The following is a 22,686-nucleotide window of genomic DNA, read 5'->3' as shown; positions in this document are numbered from 1 at the left end:
CTTAATGTTTTCGTGTGTCGCCCCATGTCGTCATGAGTAACGTGGCTTGACTTAACGATGACATAGGTGTGACTTGACGTGTCGTAGCAATATCTTGAACTTGGCAACTGACAGATGCCTTTTTTTTTCTTTTCTTTTTTTCCAATGGCCTAGCGACCATTGGGGCCGAAGTCCCTGATCATTAAGGCGGTATATATCATCATATATATATATATATATATATAAATATATATATATATATATATATATATATATATATATATATATATATATATATATCCTTTTTTAATGTTTTATTTTTATTTTTAGGTTTTATTTTCTCTTATATAATTATTCTTTTACATTATTTAATAGGGAAAAACACCTAAAATAAAGACCCTGAAACTAATAACCCAACACACTACTCTCTACCATATACTAAATCCTAAAGATACAAATAGCTAGACCTACGCTAATGGTAAAATTACTTCGACCAAGAGAACACCATCGACTGCAGATGTGTAATGCCTTTCTACATTACACACCTGCACTCATCATCTCCTGACTGTCAGTCGAGGCAGACAATAATATAGGATTCATCAATATATGAAAGAGAACCAGGAGTGTCAGGACCTATTCCATATAAGTCAACTGTCGATCCTAATTACGATAACTGTTACATGATGCTATAAAGAATTTACATATATAAAGAAAGTGAAGGACCTCACCCAGCAGAACACCACGGAATGCAACTGCTCAATACCTTTCTATATTGCACACTTGCACTCATCATCTGGTGACTGTCAGGCGAGGAAATGGGTTTACTGTAGGGGACATCAATATTAGAAATAGATCAGTCGGACGCAGGAACTATTTCAAATACGTCAACTGTCAACTCTAATTAATAATACAATATATACATATTTGCAGTCGATAAAAACCATAACCATACAGTAAAAAGGTCACATCAGTCTATACTCCACCCTCCTAATTACAGCCTCGCACCGAAGATCCCGGCCATCGTCGTGTATCGCCATATGTCCTGATAATCTTAGCGGTGACTTAGAAGTAACTTAGCGGTTCCGTAGCGTGCCGTAGCTTGTCGTAGCGTGCCGTGGCGATGTTTCGGCGTGACATGGAGTCAAAGTGACCATTATTTATTAACTTTTTTTTTTTTTTTTAAATAACAGAACGGAGGAAGGAAAAACAAATGGGGAAAAAAAATCCATATACCAGATTACTGGTGTCCTCTATTCATAAAATATCTGTAACAGTTAGACTTAAACAGTTGTGGGTTGAAATTTGGAGGGAAACAACTCTGGGGAAGCGAGTTCCAGAGAGATGCAGTTCGGGGAATAAAAGAATTCTGATAGGCAGAAGTTCTGCAATATGGTTGAGTGACATTCCAGTCATGAGCGCTACCAGATGCCCGTGTAGCACGAGGGAAGGCATGGAGAGGTGGCACCATGGACGCAACTTCGTCTGAGCATTTGCCAAAAAAATATCTGTAAAATAATGCAAGGGAGGCAACATTCCTTCTTACTTGCAGGGGAGGTAGTTTATATGTAATGGCAAGGTTGTTAATGATTCTAACAGCTTTATTCTGAATTTTGTCTAGTTGTCTTAATGCAACCTCTCCACATCCATTCCACATGGGTGAGCAGTATTCAAGCTGAGAGCGCACATGACTCTTATAAATTATAGCTAACTGCTCATCGGCGAAGAAGTTACGGACTCCGTACAATAATCCAAGTTTCTTTGAGGCGGTTTTAGCAAGTGATCTGACATGAGAGGTCCAGCTGAGGGCACTGTTAAGTGAGACACCAAGAATTTCAATACTTTTGGAGATGGCAATATTAGTATCACTGAAGGTAATGTACGAATCTGGCAATATCTGTCTATTAGTAAACCGTATATATTTAGTTTTACTAGCATTAAAAGAGACAAGGTTGTTTTGTCCCCATTCACTGATTGTAGCTAGATCTTGATTTATGGAGATGGCTGTACTGAGTTGAGAGGTAGAGATATTAGACTTTGTAAATGGATGTCTGAGTGTGAATGAACTATGTAGTGTTGAGTCATCTGCATATGAGTGAACGGGATTGTGAGTGACAGATAAGAGATCATTAATATGAACCAGAAATAGGGTTGGCTCCAGAACTGATCCCTGCGGCACGCCGGCGTTAATTGAGTGGAAATTCGAATATACATCATCTACTTTTACTCTTATTTTCCTGTCACCAAGATAAGAAGAAATCAAAGGAACAAAAGACGTTAGTCCATAGCAAGGGAGTTTGGACAGCAGGGAACGGTGCCATACTCTGTCGAAAGCTTTAGAGATATCAAGAGCTACTGCATGAGTTTCTCCAAAAAGATCAATTGATTGATGGATGGTATGAGTTAAGAGATTGAGTATGTCAATGGTGGATCTTTCGTGGCGAAAACCGTATTGTCTATCACTAATTAAGTTGTTGGATTCAAGATGTTTAACAATATGCTTATTAATAAAAGTTTCAAATACCTTACCAAGAGAAGATGTGACAGCTATTGGTCTGTAATTGGAGGGGTCAGACGAACTTCCTTTCTTCGGAACTGGGTGGATATTGGCTTCTTTCCATGAATTTGGGAATAAAGATGTACGTATGCATAGTCTGAATAATTTGGCTAGGACAGAGGCAAGTTCAGGGGAACACTTTTTCAAAACAATTGGCGGAATTCCATCTGGGTCTGGAGCTTTGTTGGTAGGTAAAATGTCTAGGATGGATTTTACGAATCTTGTCTGTATTTTAAGTGGGGCAATTTCGGGAGAATTAAGTTCCAGTACTGAGACATTCTGGCTGGTATCATCTATGGTAGAGTCTCTTGCAAAGGTACTAGCAAGATATCTGCTTTCCCACGTGGGTCATTTGTAATATTGCCATCTGAAGATTTTAGTGGGGGAATGGAAGATGACTTGTTAGAGTTATTATTGAAAGAATTAAGAGTTGACCAGAATATTCTATTGTCATTAGGGTTGTTAAGTAGTTTTGATGCTTGCTTTTGAAGAAAGTTAGATTTAGATAGATTTAATACAGCTTTTGCATGATTTCTAGCAATATTAAATTGGGAGAGTGATTCAGATGTTTTTGATTTTAAGTAAGAGTTATATGCTAATGACTTTTGGGCTGTTGCTCTGGCACAATTGCCATCAAACCATTTTGGAGAGTTTGATCTTTTAGTGAATTGTTGACTTGGTATGAATAAATCCATACCAGCTAGTATTAAGTCGCAAATGTGGGACTGGGTAGAATTGGGATCACTAGAGAAGAAAGACTGCCATGGAACATCAGCAAGATAATTTCTAAATCCATCCCAGTCCGCCCTGTCAAAGTGCCATCGGGTCACCCTGACAGGTTCAGAATGGGGAGGTGTAGGAGGGTTAACTAATGAGGCTTTGATGAGATTGTGGTCAGAGGATCCAAGTGGTGACAGTACCTCTATCCTGTATTGATCTGGATTATGTGTCAAGAATAAATCCAAGAGATGGGTATTATGGTCAGGATTATCAGGTATTCTGGTTGGTTGCTTTACCAACTGGGTGAGATTAAACGATTCCGCAAACAGCTCACATTCTAGACCAGCGTTGTCAGTCCAGGAAGAATGCAATAACCATTCAACATTGTGTATGTTAAAATCACCCAAAATGGTAATTTCATTGCCAAGGGCAAGGTCAAGGTTACTCAACTGAGTGGATATGGAATCAAATACACTGGGTTCCGAAGAAGCATTGGGGGAACGATAAACTACCCAGATATATTTGGTAATGTTTTGGCAATTTAATTTATATAATGAGTAATCAAAACTGGATGAAGTGAAGTTTAAAATAGTATCAACTGCATATTGGGATTTGATATAACAACAGGTGCCGCCCTTGTTTCGAAAGTTTGTAAGGAGATGGTAACCGGGAAAACAAAATGGAGATATATCGGTAGAGGGTGAGATTTGTGGTTCTGTGAGGAAAAGGGCCAAAGGGGATATGGACTGAAGGAAAAAATGAACTGAGTTTAAATTTGTGGTAAGGCCGCGGATGTTGGTAAAGAATAAGGCCGCACCGTCACCTCTTCGCCGACGAGCATTCCAAGAAATAGCAACAGTCGCTGCCGGCACAGTTGCTTGATGGCGACCGGGAGGACCCTGTGCCTCCAGCCCTACCCTGACGGTGGTGGCAATCCGAGGTACCACCTCATTTCATTGTAAGATTGCAGCGGCCATTACTAAAGATGTGAATAGAAGATGTGATATGTTATGCGCATGTAGTGTGGTGTAGAGAGTTGAAGGTAGAGGTATTATGAGAGCATGCTGGCCTACTCTCTGTGTAAACGAATGCACTGAAAATGTTCAGAAAAGGGAGATGGTCAGGATCAAGTCCTGAGGTCTGGTGAAACGAGAGCTCCAGCTCTCCATATCACCAGCTTGCCATCAACCTCGGAGGGATGATCGTAGTGTGTCGTCAGGATAACGTGACGATTCCGTAGGGTGTCGTGGGATGTCGTAGCAATGCCTATGTGTGTCTTAGCACTAACGTGACTTTGTCATGAAATGGCCGTTTAGGCCTACCGTTTGCGGTATTATCGTGGCATTTCACCAAGATCATACCTCGAGGGTAAGATCGTGGTGATCGGGGCCGTTCTCAAAGATGAACTTGAATATGGGACACGGGCTTTAAGGAAACATGAGGTGCATTGCTTGCCACGTTCAACTTGCTGTTGGAAGAACCCCCTATTTTCTGGCCGATCTGACTGTTGAACAACTTTTCCTCTTTGTCTTTCTTCAATCTGTTCACTAAGCTGCATGATAATTCTGCGTGTAACAAACATAGACCACTGAGCGTTCTTATCGTATAGATGATTATTTACATCAAGGACCATCTTGTAGCTGGCAGACTATTAAGCCCTCTTCTTCTATTATACATCTGTTTTTCCATGACTAATGCAAACTGTATAAGTTTTTGTCGCATCATTAGCTAACTTCTCAGTATTATATAAAATCTAGTATTATGATGAGGACTGGGAAGGAAAATATATGTGTGTAAGATAGACTGTTGAACAACTTTTCCTCTTTGTCTTTCTTCAATCTGTTCACTAAGCTGCATGATAATTCTGCGTGTAACAAACATAGACCACTGCGCATTCTTATTGTATAGATGATTATTTACATCAAGGACCATCTTGTAGCGGGTAGACTATTAAGCCCTCTTCTTCTATTGTTCATCTGTTTTTCCATGACTAATGCAAACTGTATAAGTTTTTGTTGCATCATTAGCTAACTTCTCAGTATTATATAAAATCTATTATTATGATGAGGACTGGGAAGGAAAATGTATGTGTGTAAGATAGATGAGAGAGCGAAAACGGTGGTGAGATGTAAGAATTGGGTGGAAGGGTGTGTGAGTTAGAGAAAGTGCAGCCATACGGCAGAAGTCAATGTGACTTGGAGATTCGTTTGTGACCACCTCTTTCGGTATTAAGGCGTCTGGCGACAGACAGTTAATTCCTTACATAATTATGATGCACAGCTCTTACCTGAATCTTACCCTCTTCTCCGTCAGGTGGGATCCGAATGGGTGTCGCCATACAGAACCACCAGCCACCAGACGCACGCCGGCCTTTCACTCCATGTTCCAGGAGAACAGGTAATTCTTACACTAATATACTAAGTTTACCTTGCCTTGGCCGACATTCTAGCACTTCAGCTGCTTATATTCTTTACCTCAGTGACAAAATAATACAATACTTTGGCTCTATTTTGTTTCCTTCGTCTGTGGAATCCTGAAATAATTTGAAGTGTCTATGGAACAAACGTGAGAGTTTAGACGGGCAGCAACGGGAATGATGTCTTGGAGACAGAGCACAGAGCGGATGCAGTGGTCTTTGTGGGAACAGGATGGTGCAGGTGTATAAGTGTTGAAGAGCATCACAGAAATATTGCCTTGGGAGGAAGCTGAGGAATCTGTGCATACCACATTGGTCCGTATTCTCGTCAGTTAAGGAGGTTCGCTAATGTATCTTTCTAAATTTTTTATTGTGCTTATTACACCTTACTGTCTTTATCTATGTCCTATAGATCATTCTTATATCGCCCATACTGTGCATAGAAATGTGGAAAATATCATTAATCAAACGTATCAAAAAATAATTCAGTAAGGAAAATGTGCAAGGGAGCCTCCCTAGCTGACGAGAAAACGGCCAATATGTCTAGGATCTAAAGGCAGTCCCATTGTAACAAAGGGTAAGAAGCTGGAGCAGTGTATGAATAATCGGGGGTATCAGAGGCACGAGGTAGGAGTGTAGATGAACTCAAATGAGTACATGTAGAAGCTTTCTGCTTATAACGGAATGAACTGATGTGTTTGATCTTGCATACAGGGTTGTCCTGGGATTCTTGTATGAGGCTCTTGCTAGTGAGTTGTCAGAACACAAGACTTTTATCCAATTTTTTCAGCAACTTACTGCATCACTATTTCTAAGTCAAGATAAACCTGAATGGTTCGTCAGTGTCGGATAATGCTTTTACTGGACGAGGCTGGTTCGCCGCCCAACAATAATGGCTTGTAAAGGCCAAGACGTTTTCACACAATCCAAAATCTTACCTCATTTTTCGCAGATGGAAGTTTCTTCGTAGTTGACGAGAGGAATACCATTACATTCCTGTTACTGCCAGGTGCCTTTATTTCGGGTAATGATTGATCGTTTATTGTCTTTTAGTCGGTCCGGGGAGTCGATATGCGATGGTATGCCATTGGAAAAATGTGTAGCAATGGCAGAGGTATTCCCTAGCTCCTAGACTTTGAACTTTGATATATGTGAATTACATTAATGACTACCAAAATGTCCGTATACTGAGGGAACTTACTTCCATGTGCCAGTGTACGACATTAATGCTAAAGTTGTCTGTACAGAAAGAATGAATGGAAAAAAAATGTAACTGTAGGCCAATGCACACCCTCAGCAGTGTTAGTATAAAGATTTGTAGCTTGCGGTGTATTGGTGTTGAGAGATAACTAGAGATGAGTGTTAAAACATCGTGCAAAATATAAGAGTATGGTGCTATTCTGCTCCCCCTCCCCCACTTCCCCCTCCTCCTTCTCCATAAGAGTAACCAATTTATGTGAAGCAGTACGAAATGAAAGACGTGTCGACAGATGAGCAGAATACAAAGCGCATTGAGCTGTGAAAGTACGTGGAAGTTACTTGTAAAAGCCAGCCTCATAACACCCTCAGAAGTGGAATGGTCAGTGACTAGTCCTACATGCTCTAGATGAGTAAAGTTTCAGTGTTGAGCCAACAAACAATGGTGTCAATACATAATCGAAAACCTCCAATACCTCCTTGATATCCAAACAAATGCTTACAAGTCTTCTAGGTTACTGAAAAGTGGTTAAAGCAAATACATGCCCTTTGTACAGAATCTTAATGAGCGATTACGAGCAGGCATGAAGCATCGTTTGTAGGAAGGTTTAAGCGTAACTTTGTTTTATGGAAAAGTGAAACAAGGTAAGTGTTAACCCTTTAACCGCGGGGCATCACTTTCGTGACGCTCGGCCACAATGGATCATACCACGGGGCGTCACTTTTGTGATTCTGTGTTATTTTGAATTATCCCGGGCTCTCAAGTGGTGGCTTGTATCATCTATCAGTACTGCCAATGTCCAACACTAGTCAGCACTCCAAATCTCATCTGTACGCCCATCCATTGTTGACATTTTAGCGATTTTACCCCCTTCGTGACTCCCCTCCCTACCTGCTCTCCATTACCCTGTCCTCTCACCTCCCACGCCGCGCTGCGCTACGCAAATTTCCCCCGGATTTTTCCACAGATTTCATCCATTGAAATAAGCCCTATGCCCTATACTTATACAAAATAATATATACCAAAAAAAAAATAAGGTAAGTGATAGTGTTATACACCAGGAATTGGCTAATTATCACCTGACAACACCTCACGTGCATTCATTCGCTACATTACCACGGTAATTTCCCCTTTGAATTATGCCTTGTAATCGATGTCTGTAATAAAAATATATATCAGAAAGGAAGGGAGAAGCCTAAGTGACATTTACATTCACCTGGAACTACCTATTTCTTTATGTATTGCCGAGATTTTCTACCTATAAAAAATTAGCATGTTAGGAGCAGTCAGCCTCGGTGTCATTGTCAACCCTTGCCTTCTCAGATAAGCCATTTAGTTCCTTGTCTTCCGCTGAAGTGAAACCATGTCGCACTCGCGCTCCGCCATTTCTGCCGCTTCTGCGCCCACTGCAAAGGGCCCCGTGACCTCTGCCCCTAAGAAAAGTAGTCAGGGAAGCAGGAAAGGACTTAGTGACTGCAGTGGCACGTGAACTTGTAGAATTGTCCATGGTGATGATGGACAGTGATTTTGACGATTTGGGTGAATCGTGTGATGGGCCGGGTGAGGTAATCGTGCCAGAAAGTGCTAGTACGAGTGCTTCAGTGTCGGAAGTAGTCTCTAGCTTCAAGGGAAAGGAGCCGTTAGTGCAGCAAGGCAAGGAATTTGGGAAGGGAGTGAAAAGGTGGCTTGTTAGCCCCAGAACAATGCCCCCGCATGACCCAGCCCGCCATGAGTCCCGAGTGCATTCACCTCCCCGTTCCCCAAGCCTTACTTCACTGATTTCTTCCTCATCATCAGCTGAGTTATCTCCGGAGCTTTCGTCGTCAGAGTCACCACCAGCATCAACAGTGAAGGCAGGCCGTAGAGGAAGAGGTAAATCCAGGACTTTGAAAAGTAGAGTTGTTAGTAGGGTAAGGGCTGCTAGTGCTGTACAGCAACCCAGGGTCAGTGCGAGTGACCTTGAACCAGATAAATCTGCCTCACAGCCACCCACCACCACCACCCGCCCTATACCACCACGACAGGGAATCCTGGACGCCTTCGCGTGGACGGAAGGGTCCAATTTTGTGCCTGAACATTTAGTGTTTGATGAGAGCTCCTCAGGAGTTCAGCCTGCCTTCACTATTGACGATAATGCTGAGTGTGTGGACTACCTTTTGGCCTAGATGACGAAGTCATGCAGCACATATGTGATGAGACCAACAGGTACGAATCATAACGTGCTGCAAGTGGTACAGGTGCAGCCAAGATGCAACAGTGGTCCATGCTGGGAGTGAAGGAGCTGTATGTGTTCTTTGCCCTCATGCTTCTCATGCCACACTCCAAGAAGCATGAGTTGGAAGAATACTGGTCCATGGACCCCTTACTACCCTCACCCACCTTCAATAAGTACATGGCCAGAAATCGCTTCCGGAACATCATGGGAAACCTGCACTTCGCCGACAACGATGTACCTTCCCAAACCGACCCATTCTGGAAGATCCGGGAGATTCTGAGCAGAATGAAGGATAAGTTTATGTCATTCTTCCACCCCTTTCAGAAGGTTGGCATTGACGAATCCTTGGTTTTGTTCATAGGACGTCTTCAGTTTGTTCAGTACATTCCAAGCAAACGCCATCGCTTTAGAATTAAGTTCTTTATACTGTGCAACTGTAAGACGGGGTACATCCTTGACTTCGTCATTTATTCAGCCAGCACTGTCGATCTGGATAAAAACACACCCCCTTGGCTTCTCAGGCTGTGTAGTGAAAGTGCTCCTTGAAAAGTATTTTGGTGGGAATCATGTGCTGTATACAGACAACTACTATACAGCACCGAAACTTGCCAAATACCTTTCTGAGCATGGCATTGGCTCCTGTGGCACTGTCAAAAGTAATCGTGCCCACTTCCCCAAAATCACAGAGGCATGAACCTCACAGCGAGGAGACGTGCACCTACGCAAGTGTGAGAAGATGCTGGCAATACAGTGGCATGACAAGAGGGTCGTGCACATGCTCACCACCGTACATAACAGGGAGATGACAGACAGTGGGAAGGTCGACCGTAGGACAGGCGAACCTGTGATGAAACCTGATGCTGTGTTGGACTACAATATCAACATGCGGCTGGTGGACAAGTCCGACATGATGATTGGTTAGATCGACTGCCTCATGAAGAATACTAGGTGGTACAGGAAAGTTTTTCTGCATCTCATAGATATGACGATGCTGAACGCCTTCATCCTGTACAAGATGAAGGTCAAGCCACCCAAGTCCTTCTCCCTGAGGTTGTTCACCAGGACTTGTGTCCAGCAGCTGCTGGAAAGATATGGTAGGGTGACAGCAGCAACTCCAAGGCGCCATCCATTAACACTTCCCGACCGACTTGAGCAGAGGCCGTATATGGATCGGCACAGACTGGAGCTAATGCCTGCCACAGGGAAAAGGAAGGCTGCGATTCGCAGGTGTCAGGTGTGTGCACATACCACCCGCCGCACACCTGAGCACAATCGCACCTCTTGGCAGTGCGCTGAGTGCCAGGTTCCCCTCCTCTGTGTTACCTGCTTCTTTGATTACCACAGCCAGAAGCAGTTCTAACAGTGCAAGTGTGAAAGGAGAATAATGTGTAAATAATGTGTAAATATTGTGTAAATAGCAAGTGAAAGCGATGGATGTTCAGTACATATGATTGAACAGTGTATTATAGTTTTATCGTACTGAAAGTGACAGTGAATAACATAGTGTAAGTAAAATAGAAGGGTAAATATTGAAAATACAATAGAAAATGTAAATAGTAATGTAAGTAATTAGTAATATAAGAATATGAGTACAAATAATTTATGTTATAACAGTGAAAGTGAATCTGTGGCTCTCTACGTATTTTACTGAATGAAAAATTGAATGACTTCAGTGACAATAAACTAATACTACTGAAGGAAACTTATGGAGAAACACTCCAGATATATGTAAGTGTGATATAGTAATAGAAATATAAAGTGTGAGGGGTTTTATGAATAATAAATGACAGAGTACCAAGACCGAACTAGCGCAAGTGCGACGATCAGACGCGCTCGTAATATCCATTGCTTTCACAGTGTTTTTTTTTTTTGGAGTATGGACCCCAAAGTACTTGGAAATCATAGAGTATTGTTTATAGTGTTAATATCTGGCTGTGGTAATCATATTACGGGTTGTCGGGAAGTGTAAAGTGGAGACTTCATTACCCAACTTCAGAGGTCTCCACAAGTCCTACGGTAACTGACGAAGGCTCAACAAACATTCCAGGAGAAAGCTGAAGGTATGTGCCATAAGCATATGTAATTTTAATATTCTAGGAATAATAACTGATTTTTGGCAAATATTTTTTGAGAGTCTGTCGGACCCCGAATAACCCTGCGGGACACGCAAGACATTGGTAAACATGCCCGCGGTGTAGAGGTTAAAGAATAAAGGTCACACTGATCAGCAACAGGCAGATAAAAAATATGTAAACTAACTTTGAGCACAAGCGCTAAAGAAATGCAAGCTGAGAAGAACAATGAGTATTAATCACTAATGTCAGAATGAACCGTGGAGAATGGTGAGACGCAACGGTGGAAAAATGTGAGAACGACGAACTGTAACAACTGATGGTGCAGAGCTGACGGTGTGAGAATTAGCGATGGAAAATGTCAAAACAAAACAAAATTAATGACAGTGGTATTGGGAACAAAATGTTCACCTTATATTTTACCCCTCCTAATTCTCATTTCCCTCTACTGGATATATATTTTTACCCAGTTAGGTCACACATTAGTTTACTGTCGTTAAGGCCAGGCGATCTTTCTAAGCAACGAGAGACCTATAGTACTGAAAATGGTTAATTAAAATTCTTATTATTAAGCCCTTCCAGTTTCAAAAGTTAATCTTTCAGGTGAATAAAAGCTTTAGGGATATCTAAAATAATATTTAAAAAATCATCGAAGTGAAGGGATTAAGCTGTTGTGCTTGTCTGTCCACAGATGGTTCTCTCTGATATGATGTATCAGGGAGGAAGTTGACGGACATAACTAAAATGTGAAGTAGACACAGTGGAACTGTAGGCAAACTTGCACAGACTCTGACTTTTTGTAAGTTTGAGAGGAATATCAAATTTTGCGAATGTAGTGGACTGCCGCCGTGTCAGGTGATACAGTACGTGCCCTGACGATAAAGAAACTGCAGCAAGTCGCAAGAAATGTGGGGAAACTTGTGATGTACTACGTGAAGGGATGGACAAGTGAGGAACAACGTAAACCATTACATCCATCCTTTAGTTCACCTTCATCTCCAGTAAAGCTGGATGTGTCTTTAACCTTATGACTTAGATAACGATATTTATATTTCTACTGTTACCAGACAATTTTGTTCACTGAAGTGGAAAGCTTTTGAGATGGAGATTAAGTTATAGTCTTCAAAGTCCCTCACTGCTGAACAGAGCCCTTAAGTAAAATCGTCTGGAGCTAAACATAATAAAACAACACGTCCTTATAACGAAGTGGTTAACTTTGCAGAAAATATGTATTAGTGGAAACTGTTTATCTTTGACTACGGGGTGTCGCTTCTATGCTAAAATAATCTCTTGGTTATAATATGAAAGAAAAAGTTTGCAACGTCGTACTGAAGAAGATCATGCCGCATACTTTCATTCATTTCCATTTTTCTTGTGTGTTACAGTTCTTTTCACTAATGTTAGGCCTTTCAGTACGATGACATCTTTCACTGCATGATACTACTTACCTCTGGGCTTTTCACACTGAAAAGGTTACATACAATTTTTAATTCTTTTCGTTGTAAGAATTTTTCCCTAAGTTTAATCAAATCGTTTGGTGGCAGAAAGAATAATCTCAAAATGACAGTTAAGTGAGGGAGTTACTATGTGATGAAAAGTTGCATTTATATTCCAGAGGCTGAAATTGTAAATTAATAAATTGTACTAAACCGTTTTTGCCACGAAGAAGCTGTCTTAGCTCTGACTTAGTGTTAGAAGTAACAGTGTTTGGTCTTTATATTTTTTTTACATTATCATAGGGTTGTCAAGTGTTAGTCTTATATGGTAGTCTTCTGAGTAAAGATAAAAGCATAAACACACACTTTCTTATGTACCTGTACATTCAGATCCTATGACTCGTTCTCAGGTAAGAAAGACTTCGAATATTAGCTGGCATACAGATAGAAAAGAGATGTTCATGCTATGATTGGAATAATGGTCGAAAATTTAACTATCAGGATTATTCTTAACGAAAAAAAAAAAAAAGGTAGTTGTAATAAAGCACGAAAGAAGAAATAAACATGAGAAGACTTATGTCAGGAAACGATGTAGATACGGTACCAGGATTCTACACAGTTAAATGCTTAGGTTCAGCTTTCTGCTTTATTCAGACTCAAACTTCACCAGGTCCATCCCTACCAAGATCGAGCCGTGGTCAGAAGGGAAAGCTTTGTAATGCAAGTCATTTTTACTGTCTTTCTTTCTTTAGAAGTTTTACTCAGAAGGCATTCTGGTTCGCTTCTGGTGCGCGCGCGCACACACGCACGCACGCACGCACGCACACACACACACACACACACACACACACACACACACACACACACACACACACACACACACACACGCGTCAAGGAAAACACTTCCCGCTCTCTGTCCCAGAGTGTCGGCATAATGATGCACACGCGATTAGTGCTTGCTCCTTCCTAGGGCATTCGGGCTTTACCTTCTATTTGAATTCTTAAACAGTTGTTATGTATGTACATCAACAGGATATTTCATATATGGAATACATTTATAAAACCATAATCGTTTTCTTCCAGATATGGAATGAATGATAAACATGAGGTGGTTAAAACTGACTCATCTGTCAGTCGACTCGTTATTCAACTTCTGCTCAGTTTTAGAACTTCGGAAGTGTGCGATTCGATTTCGTCAGTAACACCATTGTTATCCCAAAAGTTAAAGGGACACTTCTTATTCTTAATCAGCTAAGCACTAAAAAAAGCATGGTTCCCATTTTACTACTCTGATATCGTTGAGTTTGGCCAATATAGTCGAGTGGTTCAGAGTTGCTATAACAACCGGTAAATTTGTTCACTAGTTCATCACGATGCGGAAAATTCAATTAACATGCAAGGCGTGCTGGAAGACTAACGTAAAAATAGGGATGGGTTCAACAGTACTACTTGCCACGCGTCCCCCGAGACATAAACTGACACCAAACTTGACATGGACTTGCTCTGACATACCGAGCATGCCCAAGAAAAATTTCAGCCCATTCCGCCCATCAGTATTACTTACAGAGGGATTCCAATGTCTGGCAAAAAATCGGCCACAAGAGTGCTTTTGACTCAAGCATCACTGACCCCACGCAGTTACAATTTACACCACTGTTTGGCCATGTGGAGAGGATGGAGAGTGAGAGACTAACAATTGAGGTGGAGGGGGGGGAGGGGGGGGAGGCCGAGGATGAGATGGAGGGATGGAATGGAGAGGTATATGAGACAGGGGGGTATGAGCTGGGAGCTGGGCAGTGAAATGGCTGGGGACAGGGCGACATGGAGGCTATTTGTTTGTAGCCACCCCTTATGGGATTAAAGTGCTTGGCAATAGACAGATAGACAGACCAATGTTTTGATTTATATCATCTTTTTCAGCGCGTCGTTCCTCGTCTTTTGATGTATGGCAGGTCGAAATCTGAGGGGGTCAAATGTTAACACACACACACACACACACACACACACACACACACACACACACACACACAAAAGTTATTCGCAGAGTACTATTGATAACTGCTCATGCTCCATGAGATGGTGTCTTTGGAAGGGAGATATATAAAAACAGTAATGAGTTGCGAAGTACAAATAAATGAAACTTTAAAGCAAACATTAGAGCGCATACCTCCGCCATTGCCATTTTCCTTTAAAAATTATCAGGATCAGGATCCGTGGATATAGGATCCGGATCTGGATCTGCTCCATTATTTTATCAATTCTTGTTTGGTTCATGGCCCACCTCCACAAAATTTCATTGAAATTCATCAATAGCTTTTGGAGATATTGTGCGGGGTACTCCGGATCCGGATCAGGATCTGTCACTAAGTTTAATAAATTCTTCCTTGGCCCATCGCCCATCCTTCCACAAAATTTCATCACAATCCGTTCATAACTTTTTGAATAATTCCGGATCCGAATCCGTGGTTATAGGATCTTGATTCGGATCCGGATCGGCTCAAAAATTCAATGAATTCTTTCTTGGTCCATGGCGCACATTTCCACAAAATTTCATTGAAATTCATTCAGAACTTTTGGAAATATTGTGCGGGATACCCCGGATCCGGATCCAGATCCCACCCAAAATTTTAAAATATCTTCCTAGGCCCATGTTCCACCCTTCCACAAAATTTCATCAAAGTCCGTGGATAGCTTTTTGAGACATCCTGCTAACAGATAGACAGACAAAGATACAAAAAGCCAAACAAACCAACGTCGGCAAAAACATAAACTCCTTGGCGGAGGTATTAACTCACATCTCACTCTGGTAAAAGGGCTGTTTAGGTCTGTGAAGATGAGAAAGGATGTTAATGTACGGTACATATGAGGGGCAAGAAATGGGGTTTTAACATGATGACGGTTTTGTAACAGGGGAACTGGACTGCAAGTATCAATATGCTTTTCAGATGTGGAACCGTCTCTGGGAGCAGCCCAGTTCGCCTTGTATCTAACCATCAGTTTTCAGACGCGAGAAGTTTCACTCTCGTAAACTTCAGCCACTTTAATGAATCACTAGTCACATCACACCACATCACGGCCTCTGCACCACACCAAGGGTCATAAAGCATTAAAGAAAGGGCTCTGAAGCACCCGGATCTAGTAATCTACTCTTGTATTTGTTTATCTAAAGGAAACCCATCCGGAAACACTAAGAAATCTTAATAACTGGTAACAAAATCTGAAAAATGAACACATCTGAGAAATCAACGGAAAGTATGTTTACATGAGTCCTTCACTATGACGACGCCTCCTTTTCCAAAATTGGCCAGCTTCGAATGAACTCATTCATCTTAAGAGAGATTTTTCCAACTGTAGGGTGGAGATAGTGCCATCATTTAACCCATCCATACTAGGGGCCCATCCTAGGCAGAAGGCAACGATAGATAGCACCAGAAATGTAAAAAGTACCACAGTAGTGAAGTGGTTAAGAATGTGAATGAAGGTATACAACTTCTCCTCTGCTCCTCTATATAGAACCCCCCCCCCATACACACCCACACACATACACACACACACACACACACACACACACACACACACACACACACACACACACACACACACACACACACACAGGTGGGGAAGGAGTCTTATAAAAAACAGACCTATCCTTTCAGCCTTCATATATTGTCCTTTGCAAATATTGTGTGCAAAAAGATCCGCAGAATTAGGATCACTTCATTTCGAGACGGCTGGTCACTCTACTTTATACGACTGGTAGTAGGCAAGGCAGACTATGAAAGACAGTTCTGGACTTGAATAGCTGCATATATGGAAAACTAGGAGGACCAGTTAACTCTCGCATTACACTGGATAGAAAAAAGTTGAGCGTGTAACAATGCTAGCGCTGCGTGTTTTGTTCTAATTTTTTACTGTTGTTTCTTCTAAAAAACTTAAGTACTGCATATTAATATATAAAACACTATGCAAATCATCCAGTTGTGTTTTTACTACATTGCAAGTTACTTATCAGTCCTGCGAAGCAAGTTGGTATTATTATTGGCAGCGCGCCGTACACAACTGTGTGTGTGTGTGTGTGTGTGTGTGTGTGTGTGTGTGTGTGTGTGTTCTTTAACTCCTCCTAGGTTGTTAATGGATATGAATGAAACTTCCCAGATGAGTTCGTCTAGTTGCTGGAAAGGTTTTCCGTCATTAACAATTTAGCAACCATGATTTTAAGGGGGGGGGGCAGCCCCCTCGCCAAGTAAAAAATTTTCAGAAAAAGTGAAAGGTGGGCAGATATCGCCCTGATATCTTTGTACGTGTCTTAAAATTGACTCTCATTCATTATCTGATATTTGGGGAGCGCGACCCCCTAATCATTCTCGGGAGTCAACCCCCTTCCCAAAAGCAAAAACGATTAGAAGTAGGGGAATGTGACCAAATGGATTTGAACCTAAAATCTCATATCAGTTGGTCTGGTGTCTTAATACTGTTTCCACTAAACAAAGTTTTGGTCATTATATACAGTATAGGGGGGTCAACACCCTCACCGAATTGAAAATTTTCAAGTAGCGAAAAGAGGCCAGATATGGCTTTGATATGATAGGTTGTACTGTATAATGGACCAATGTCCTTAGTGCGATGTTTGGGGAGTGTGATTCTTCCAATGATTCTTGGGAGGTCAGTCCCTCGAAAAAAAAAAAAAAGGGAAAGAAATATGTAAATAAGACTTCCCAGGTTAGTTTGGTTACTTCGAAGACCTTCCTCTATATACAATAATGTAACTATGGTTTTAGGGGGGGCAGCCCCCCTCACCAAATTTAACATTTTCAGAAATAGTGACAGTTGGGCAAATATGGTTTTAATATCTTAATACATGTTTTACAGTGGACTCATCCATTATGCGATGTTAGGGAGTGTGACTACCCCCCCTCCCAGTGATTCTTAAGGAGTCAGCCCCCCTCCCTAAAATAAAAATAATCAGAAATAGGGGATTATAAGCACATGAATTAATACATGCTGGCATACATATCGTAGAACTGGGTATGCATTTTCTATGTTTTCCCTGAATGCACAGGAAGAAACTGTAAGCCTTGTTTATTCAAATCCTCGGATCGACGTAGCTCCTCTTCTCCTTTTCCTCTCCCATCTTCCTCCTCCTCCTGACCGTCTCCCGCGTCCCTGTCCCCACTCCGTGTCTCCTTAGACTGTCCTCGATTTCAAGAAATGAACTAGTTGATCCGTATGAACTTCTACGCGTCGGTGAGATTGTCTGTAAGTGTGATGGTTGTGCGTTACCGGGTTACTCCACCAAAGAGAGGTGTGGGGAAATGAGTCCCTTAGAGGTGACTCCATCACATTCTTTTGGCTAACAACTCTCTTTTCCTTCCTTCCCTACTACCTATTTTCCACTCCCGCCACATACTGCCCACAACCCTGTCAACTCCCCAGGACCTCCCTCCCTCCCATTCCCCTCAATCCTTTCCCTTTATTTCTTAAGCCACGTCAGCCCCGCTATGCCTCATTCTCCCTCGGTTCCCTACAGCCTTAGTCCTCAAGCCCTTGTTACGTGTGCACACTAAGCCCTGTTTTTACAACACCGGTGGCCCATTACTTCAGTCTCAAGTGCACCAGGCCCCTCGGACCCAAATCATCTCCCGCTGTCTCCATTCTCTATACTCTCAGCTCCATTTACTACAGCTCCTCCCCCCCCCCCCCGGTCAGTCCCCATTACCTCACTTCCCTCAGTCTTTCATTATTCTAGGACAAATTACCTGTACATTTAGTTTCTAATTAAACTGACACGCATTTCACTAACTCACACAATCCCCCAGCCCACATAATCTCGAATTTCCTAGTCCCTAACAAACCCTAGTCTTTTAAACCCCCAGCCGTCTGAGTAGCCGCATTACCTCAGTCTCCCTTAGTTCACTGTGAACCCAGCCCATTTTTTGCATAACTCAAGCCTTCACACTTCTTTTTTGGCCCAACCCTTTTCCACCTCTATTGCCTAAGCTTTCAGTTCACTATTATCCTTGCCCATTCTTAGACCCATTACATCAGGTCCCTCAGCTCTCCAATAACTCAGCCCATTATCTCAGTTCTCTGTCTCCGTTACCCAAACCCCCTCGCTCCTCCATTAACCCAACCTCATTACCTTCACTCCTCAATCCTCCATTCACACAGCCCTGAGACAGCTCTGTCCCATCTCTGACCAACTCCTCCAGCAGCCGCTCATTACCATTTTGTCGGCATGAGGGGAGCGGCCAGACGCCAGATATTTTACGTTCATGACTGGCTGGACGTGAGGCATTCTACACCAGCCTCCAAACACGAACTCAAAACAGTAATCCCTGCCATGTTTTTATATTTGTATTCTTGTTTTTAAACTTAATTTTCGCGGTTGTTTTAAATTCTATTTTTGTCATGTTAGGCCATTTTATTTAGCTTTGAGGAGATTTCTTGGATCTGATGGGTTAGATACAACTTTCGTCTACCCCTTAACTGCAAAAATGTCTCCCCACACCTCATTACTATCGTCTAGAGGTAGCAAGAATAAACGTATAATATGTCGCCGGAATCTGGAGAAGAATTCCAACAGCTCGTCGACGGTGTTTATGTCTGGTTCTTTCTACTCCTGGATGATTTTACTTACCTCAGACTGAAAGCATGAGAACATTCTCCATGGACCCTTTCTGTATGAGGGCCATGTTATTGATTTCCTGCTCTTAAGTCCAAACGATTTAATTTCACTTAGAGGGGGAAAGCGTGGGTTACTGCATTTCTGTTCAAAGTAAGCATCTCAAGATCTCTTTCCACGATTATCTTTTCTAACATTTTCATTTTGATGATTTTTTTAAATTTTGTGTTGTTAGTACCTGATAAATTCAAACAAACTGGAATGAAACTTTTCGAAATGAAGAAGCTAAATGTGACTTTCAACAATTCCATTTAGCCTACTAATAAGGTGGTCTCTTAAGAAAATAACCAAACAGGAAGGAGAAAATCTATACGGTAATGCATTGTCAGGCTGAAAAGGATAACTGTAGTTTCTTTATCCACTCTGTTATTGTAGTGATGATGGGAAGACTTGTGACAAACAATTTTTAACCATTCCTTCTGCCTCAATGAACAGAAAAACAAAGTGACGCGAGGAAGAGGAACATGAAGTTCATCATCAACATCATAACCCTGTCCCCATTATTAATACAGGATGATCCTTATATAGCACCGCGCTAGAAACTCTCCTGGCGGTATCTTTCGTATTGCGCGGGGAAAGTCAGTCTGCTGGTGTGGACGTGGGTGTGGTAGTGGCATTAAGAAATGAATAAATGATACAGGATACACATTGATAACACTGACTGAGCCGTCCCGTAACACACGTTGGGCGGAGTGAAACATACAAGAAATCGCTGGGTGGAGAGCACGAGGATTGCCCTATATGGGCCGCATTATATATAGGGTTAGTAGGGTTCACAAACAGGAAAAGGACAACACAACACTGACGGAACTATCATCAAATACTCCACCTATATCCACAGTTTGAAATTATTTGTTGTGGGAAGTGTAAGGAATCATCATCATCATCATCATCATCATCATCATCATCATCATCATCATCATCATCATTAATTTTCCATAAAGTTACTGTATTAACCAGGTGTGTAAGATCTAGAACTAGGAAAAAGGGAACAACAAAATAGGATGTCTATTGTCAAGGTAACAAATGCAAATGGGAAAAAGATTCTGTGAAATTAGGTAATCAAAGTTAGCATCATCATCCCCTACTCAAGTTGTTGTGATGATCAACCCTGGTCTGTCTGACAACGCAGATCATTCAACCTCAGGCAGGCAACGGTCACTGTAAGGCCGTCCCATGCAGCGAACCTATGTTCCCATGCGGTTGACAGCGTCTCACGTTTACAAGGCGAGGGGATAAGTGTAGAAGTTTGGTTCCTGGATGGATGGCGCATTTGCTTCGCTCCACCTAGTTAGCAGGGGCATCATAGCAGGCTCCACATTACCTCGTAATTTAGTTCTGTGGTTACCATCCAGCGTTGCAAATGGTCTTCTGGGTAACAGGAAACCATTAGGCTTGTCATCCAGTATAGTGCAGCCTTGAAGCGGAGAGAAGATTAATGAATAATGACAGAAGGGAAAGGGTGAAATAGGAAGAGAGGAAGGCAGACACAAGATACAATGATTAAGGTGAAGGAAAAAGTAGGCAGAACTACATCAAGTGAGTGGATGATGGTTGCCATGACCTACAATCATCCCTCACCCACGTATGGGGTGGGTGTATGTGTTGCTGATAACTGTTATCAGGGACGATGATGAACGCAATACCATCAAGAAAGCAGATTTTTTTTTTTACCACAACACAAAATATGTCGCCCAAAATCAAGTAAAAGACTACCCAGAGAAAAGGGGAGTATGCTGAAAGTTTGTTTATTATTGCATGAAATGGTATGAAAAACAGCCGTATATTCAGGTTAGGGTAAATAGATGCTACTGAACAATGTTCTCGTTGGCTGAGAACGCATCATTATACGTCTTCCTGACCAATATTAGATTTCATAATATACACAATAATATTCTCTTTTATATTATTTAAAAAAAATACACAGACTACATGTTATACCATTACGATGTGTGTGAATGCCCAGCCAACCACACATTGATAATTACCATCGAAGTCCTTATTACTAGACCCTCGCAGGGACGAACTAGAAGAGCCAGTGTCACTGGGATGCTTATTGAGGGATTGATTTAAAACTACCCATCTGCAGCCCCCATTCAGCCTCCAGGAGTTACAGTTTACCTTCCCAAGACCTTCCCTCCCGTTTCAATAATTCGCATGTATTCAAGTTATATTCACTAACTCGCTTACAGAGTCCCTGTAGCGTTTTTAAAAACTGGGCTTAGACCTCATGAAAGGTGTGCTGAGGGATGGAGGTATACATACAAACATCACACACACACACACACACACACACACACACACACACACACACACACACACACACACACATACATACAGAGAGAGAGAGAGAGAGAGAGAGAGAGAGAATAGATTGCTAGACCGTGTACCTCAGTCGAGCCATAATAGGCGTAAATATGACACAGAGGGGCTGGTAAGAGCCCTACACAGTTTACAACGAGTATGTTGGGACTCTTTGTAAGCCAGAATGTTGTTGTTTGAGTGCATTACTATAAATACTCTTTTCTTTCCCCTTAGAATAATGCAGGGGTTTGTGCGGCTATCAAAGATGCCGTTTCCTTCATATTTTTATATCCACATAAGCGAAGCAGACGCGAAAATTATATATCAAATAATGCTAACAGAATGGAAATAAAAACACACCGTGTGAGATGGAGGGCTCTAGTGAGTAATAACATTTTCCTCTCCTGAGTTTTGTCAGTAACTCGACAAAAGTTTAGCAGAACGACACCTCACAAGGTGTCTTTTTATCACCAAAAAATAACTCACACACACACACACACACACACACACACACACACACACACACACACACACACACACACACACACACACACACACACACACACACACGCTATCCAAACAAAGAAAAAACAGAAAGCAGAGTTTCTTTGTTGTTGAACGATATGCAAGAAACACAAAACACGTGTAGAAAATAGCAAATGATATCGTAACTTTCTGTGAAATGTTGTGTGAGCGGCAGTGATGGTGTTAATGGGTGAGGCGACGATGGTGTGATGACTGGACATAAACACCCTGATATGATGGCAGTGCAGACTGGGTTATTGTGGTTACCTGATTAATGAGAGAGAGAGAGAGAGAGAGAGAGAGAGAGAGAGAGATGTGGAGAAACTTCTAAAAGATGATAATGGTGTAGGCTGAAGTCACGCTGCGTCATTGTTTAGTACGAGAGAGAGAGGGGGGGGGGTTGCATTTGGTAAATGTAGTACTCTTACAGGTGTGTTAGCGTGTTAGCGTCTTGTACAAAGCAGTAAAAGAAAAATATACCACAACACGTTATGACACTGTGAGCAGAAGGTGGGTGATGCTCAGTCATGTGCATTAAGTGGTTGGGTTCTGTTGATGATCCGCCCTTAGTGAATGTGATATTGC

At 41.8% G+C, this 22,686-nt stretch overlaps 1 protein-coding gene across 1 annotated transcript in view; it reads left to right on the top strand.

Moving 5' to 3' along the window:
- LOC145397850 (uncharacterized) overlaps window positions 1–22,686 on the top strand; it is a gene marked incomplete at its 5' end in the record, with an annotated part of 353,574 nt that overhangs the window by 320,912 nt on the left and 9,976 nt on the right. Inside the window, one exon of the mRNA XM_080270886.1 lies at window positions 5,567–5,650. Within this exon, the coding sequence (XP_080127012.1) occupies window positions 5,567–5,650 (84 nt within the window). The remainder of the gene's footprint in view (window positions 1–5,566; window positions 5,651–22,686) is intronic.

The sequence above is a fragment of the Coenobita brevimanus genome, chromosome 43 (assembly GCF_032717465.1).
Source record: "Coenobita brevimanus isolate Jiangsu-jjx chromosome 43, ASM3271746v2, whole genome shotgun sequence".
In the NCBI taxonomy this organism is placed as follows: Eukaryota; Metazoa; Arthropoda; class Malacostraca; order Decapoda; family Coenobitidae; genus Coenobita; species Coenobita brevimanus.
Note: the sequence above shows the minus strand (reverse complement) of the source record. Positions and strands in the feature narration are given on the sequence as shown.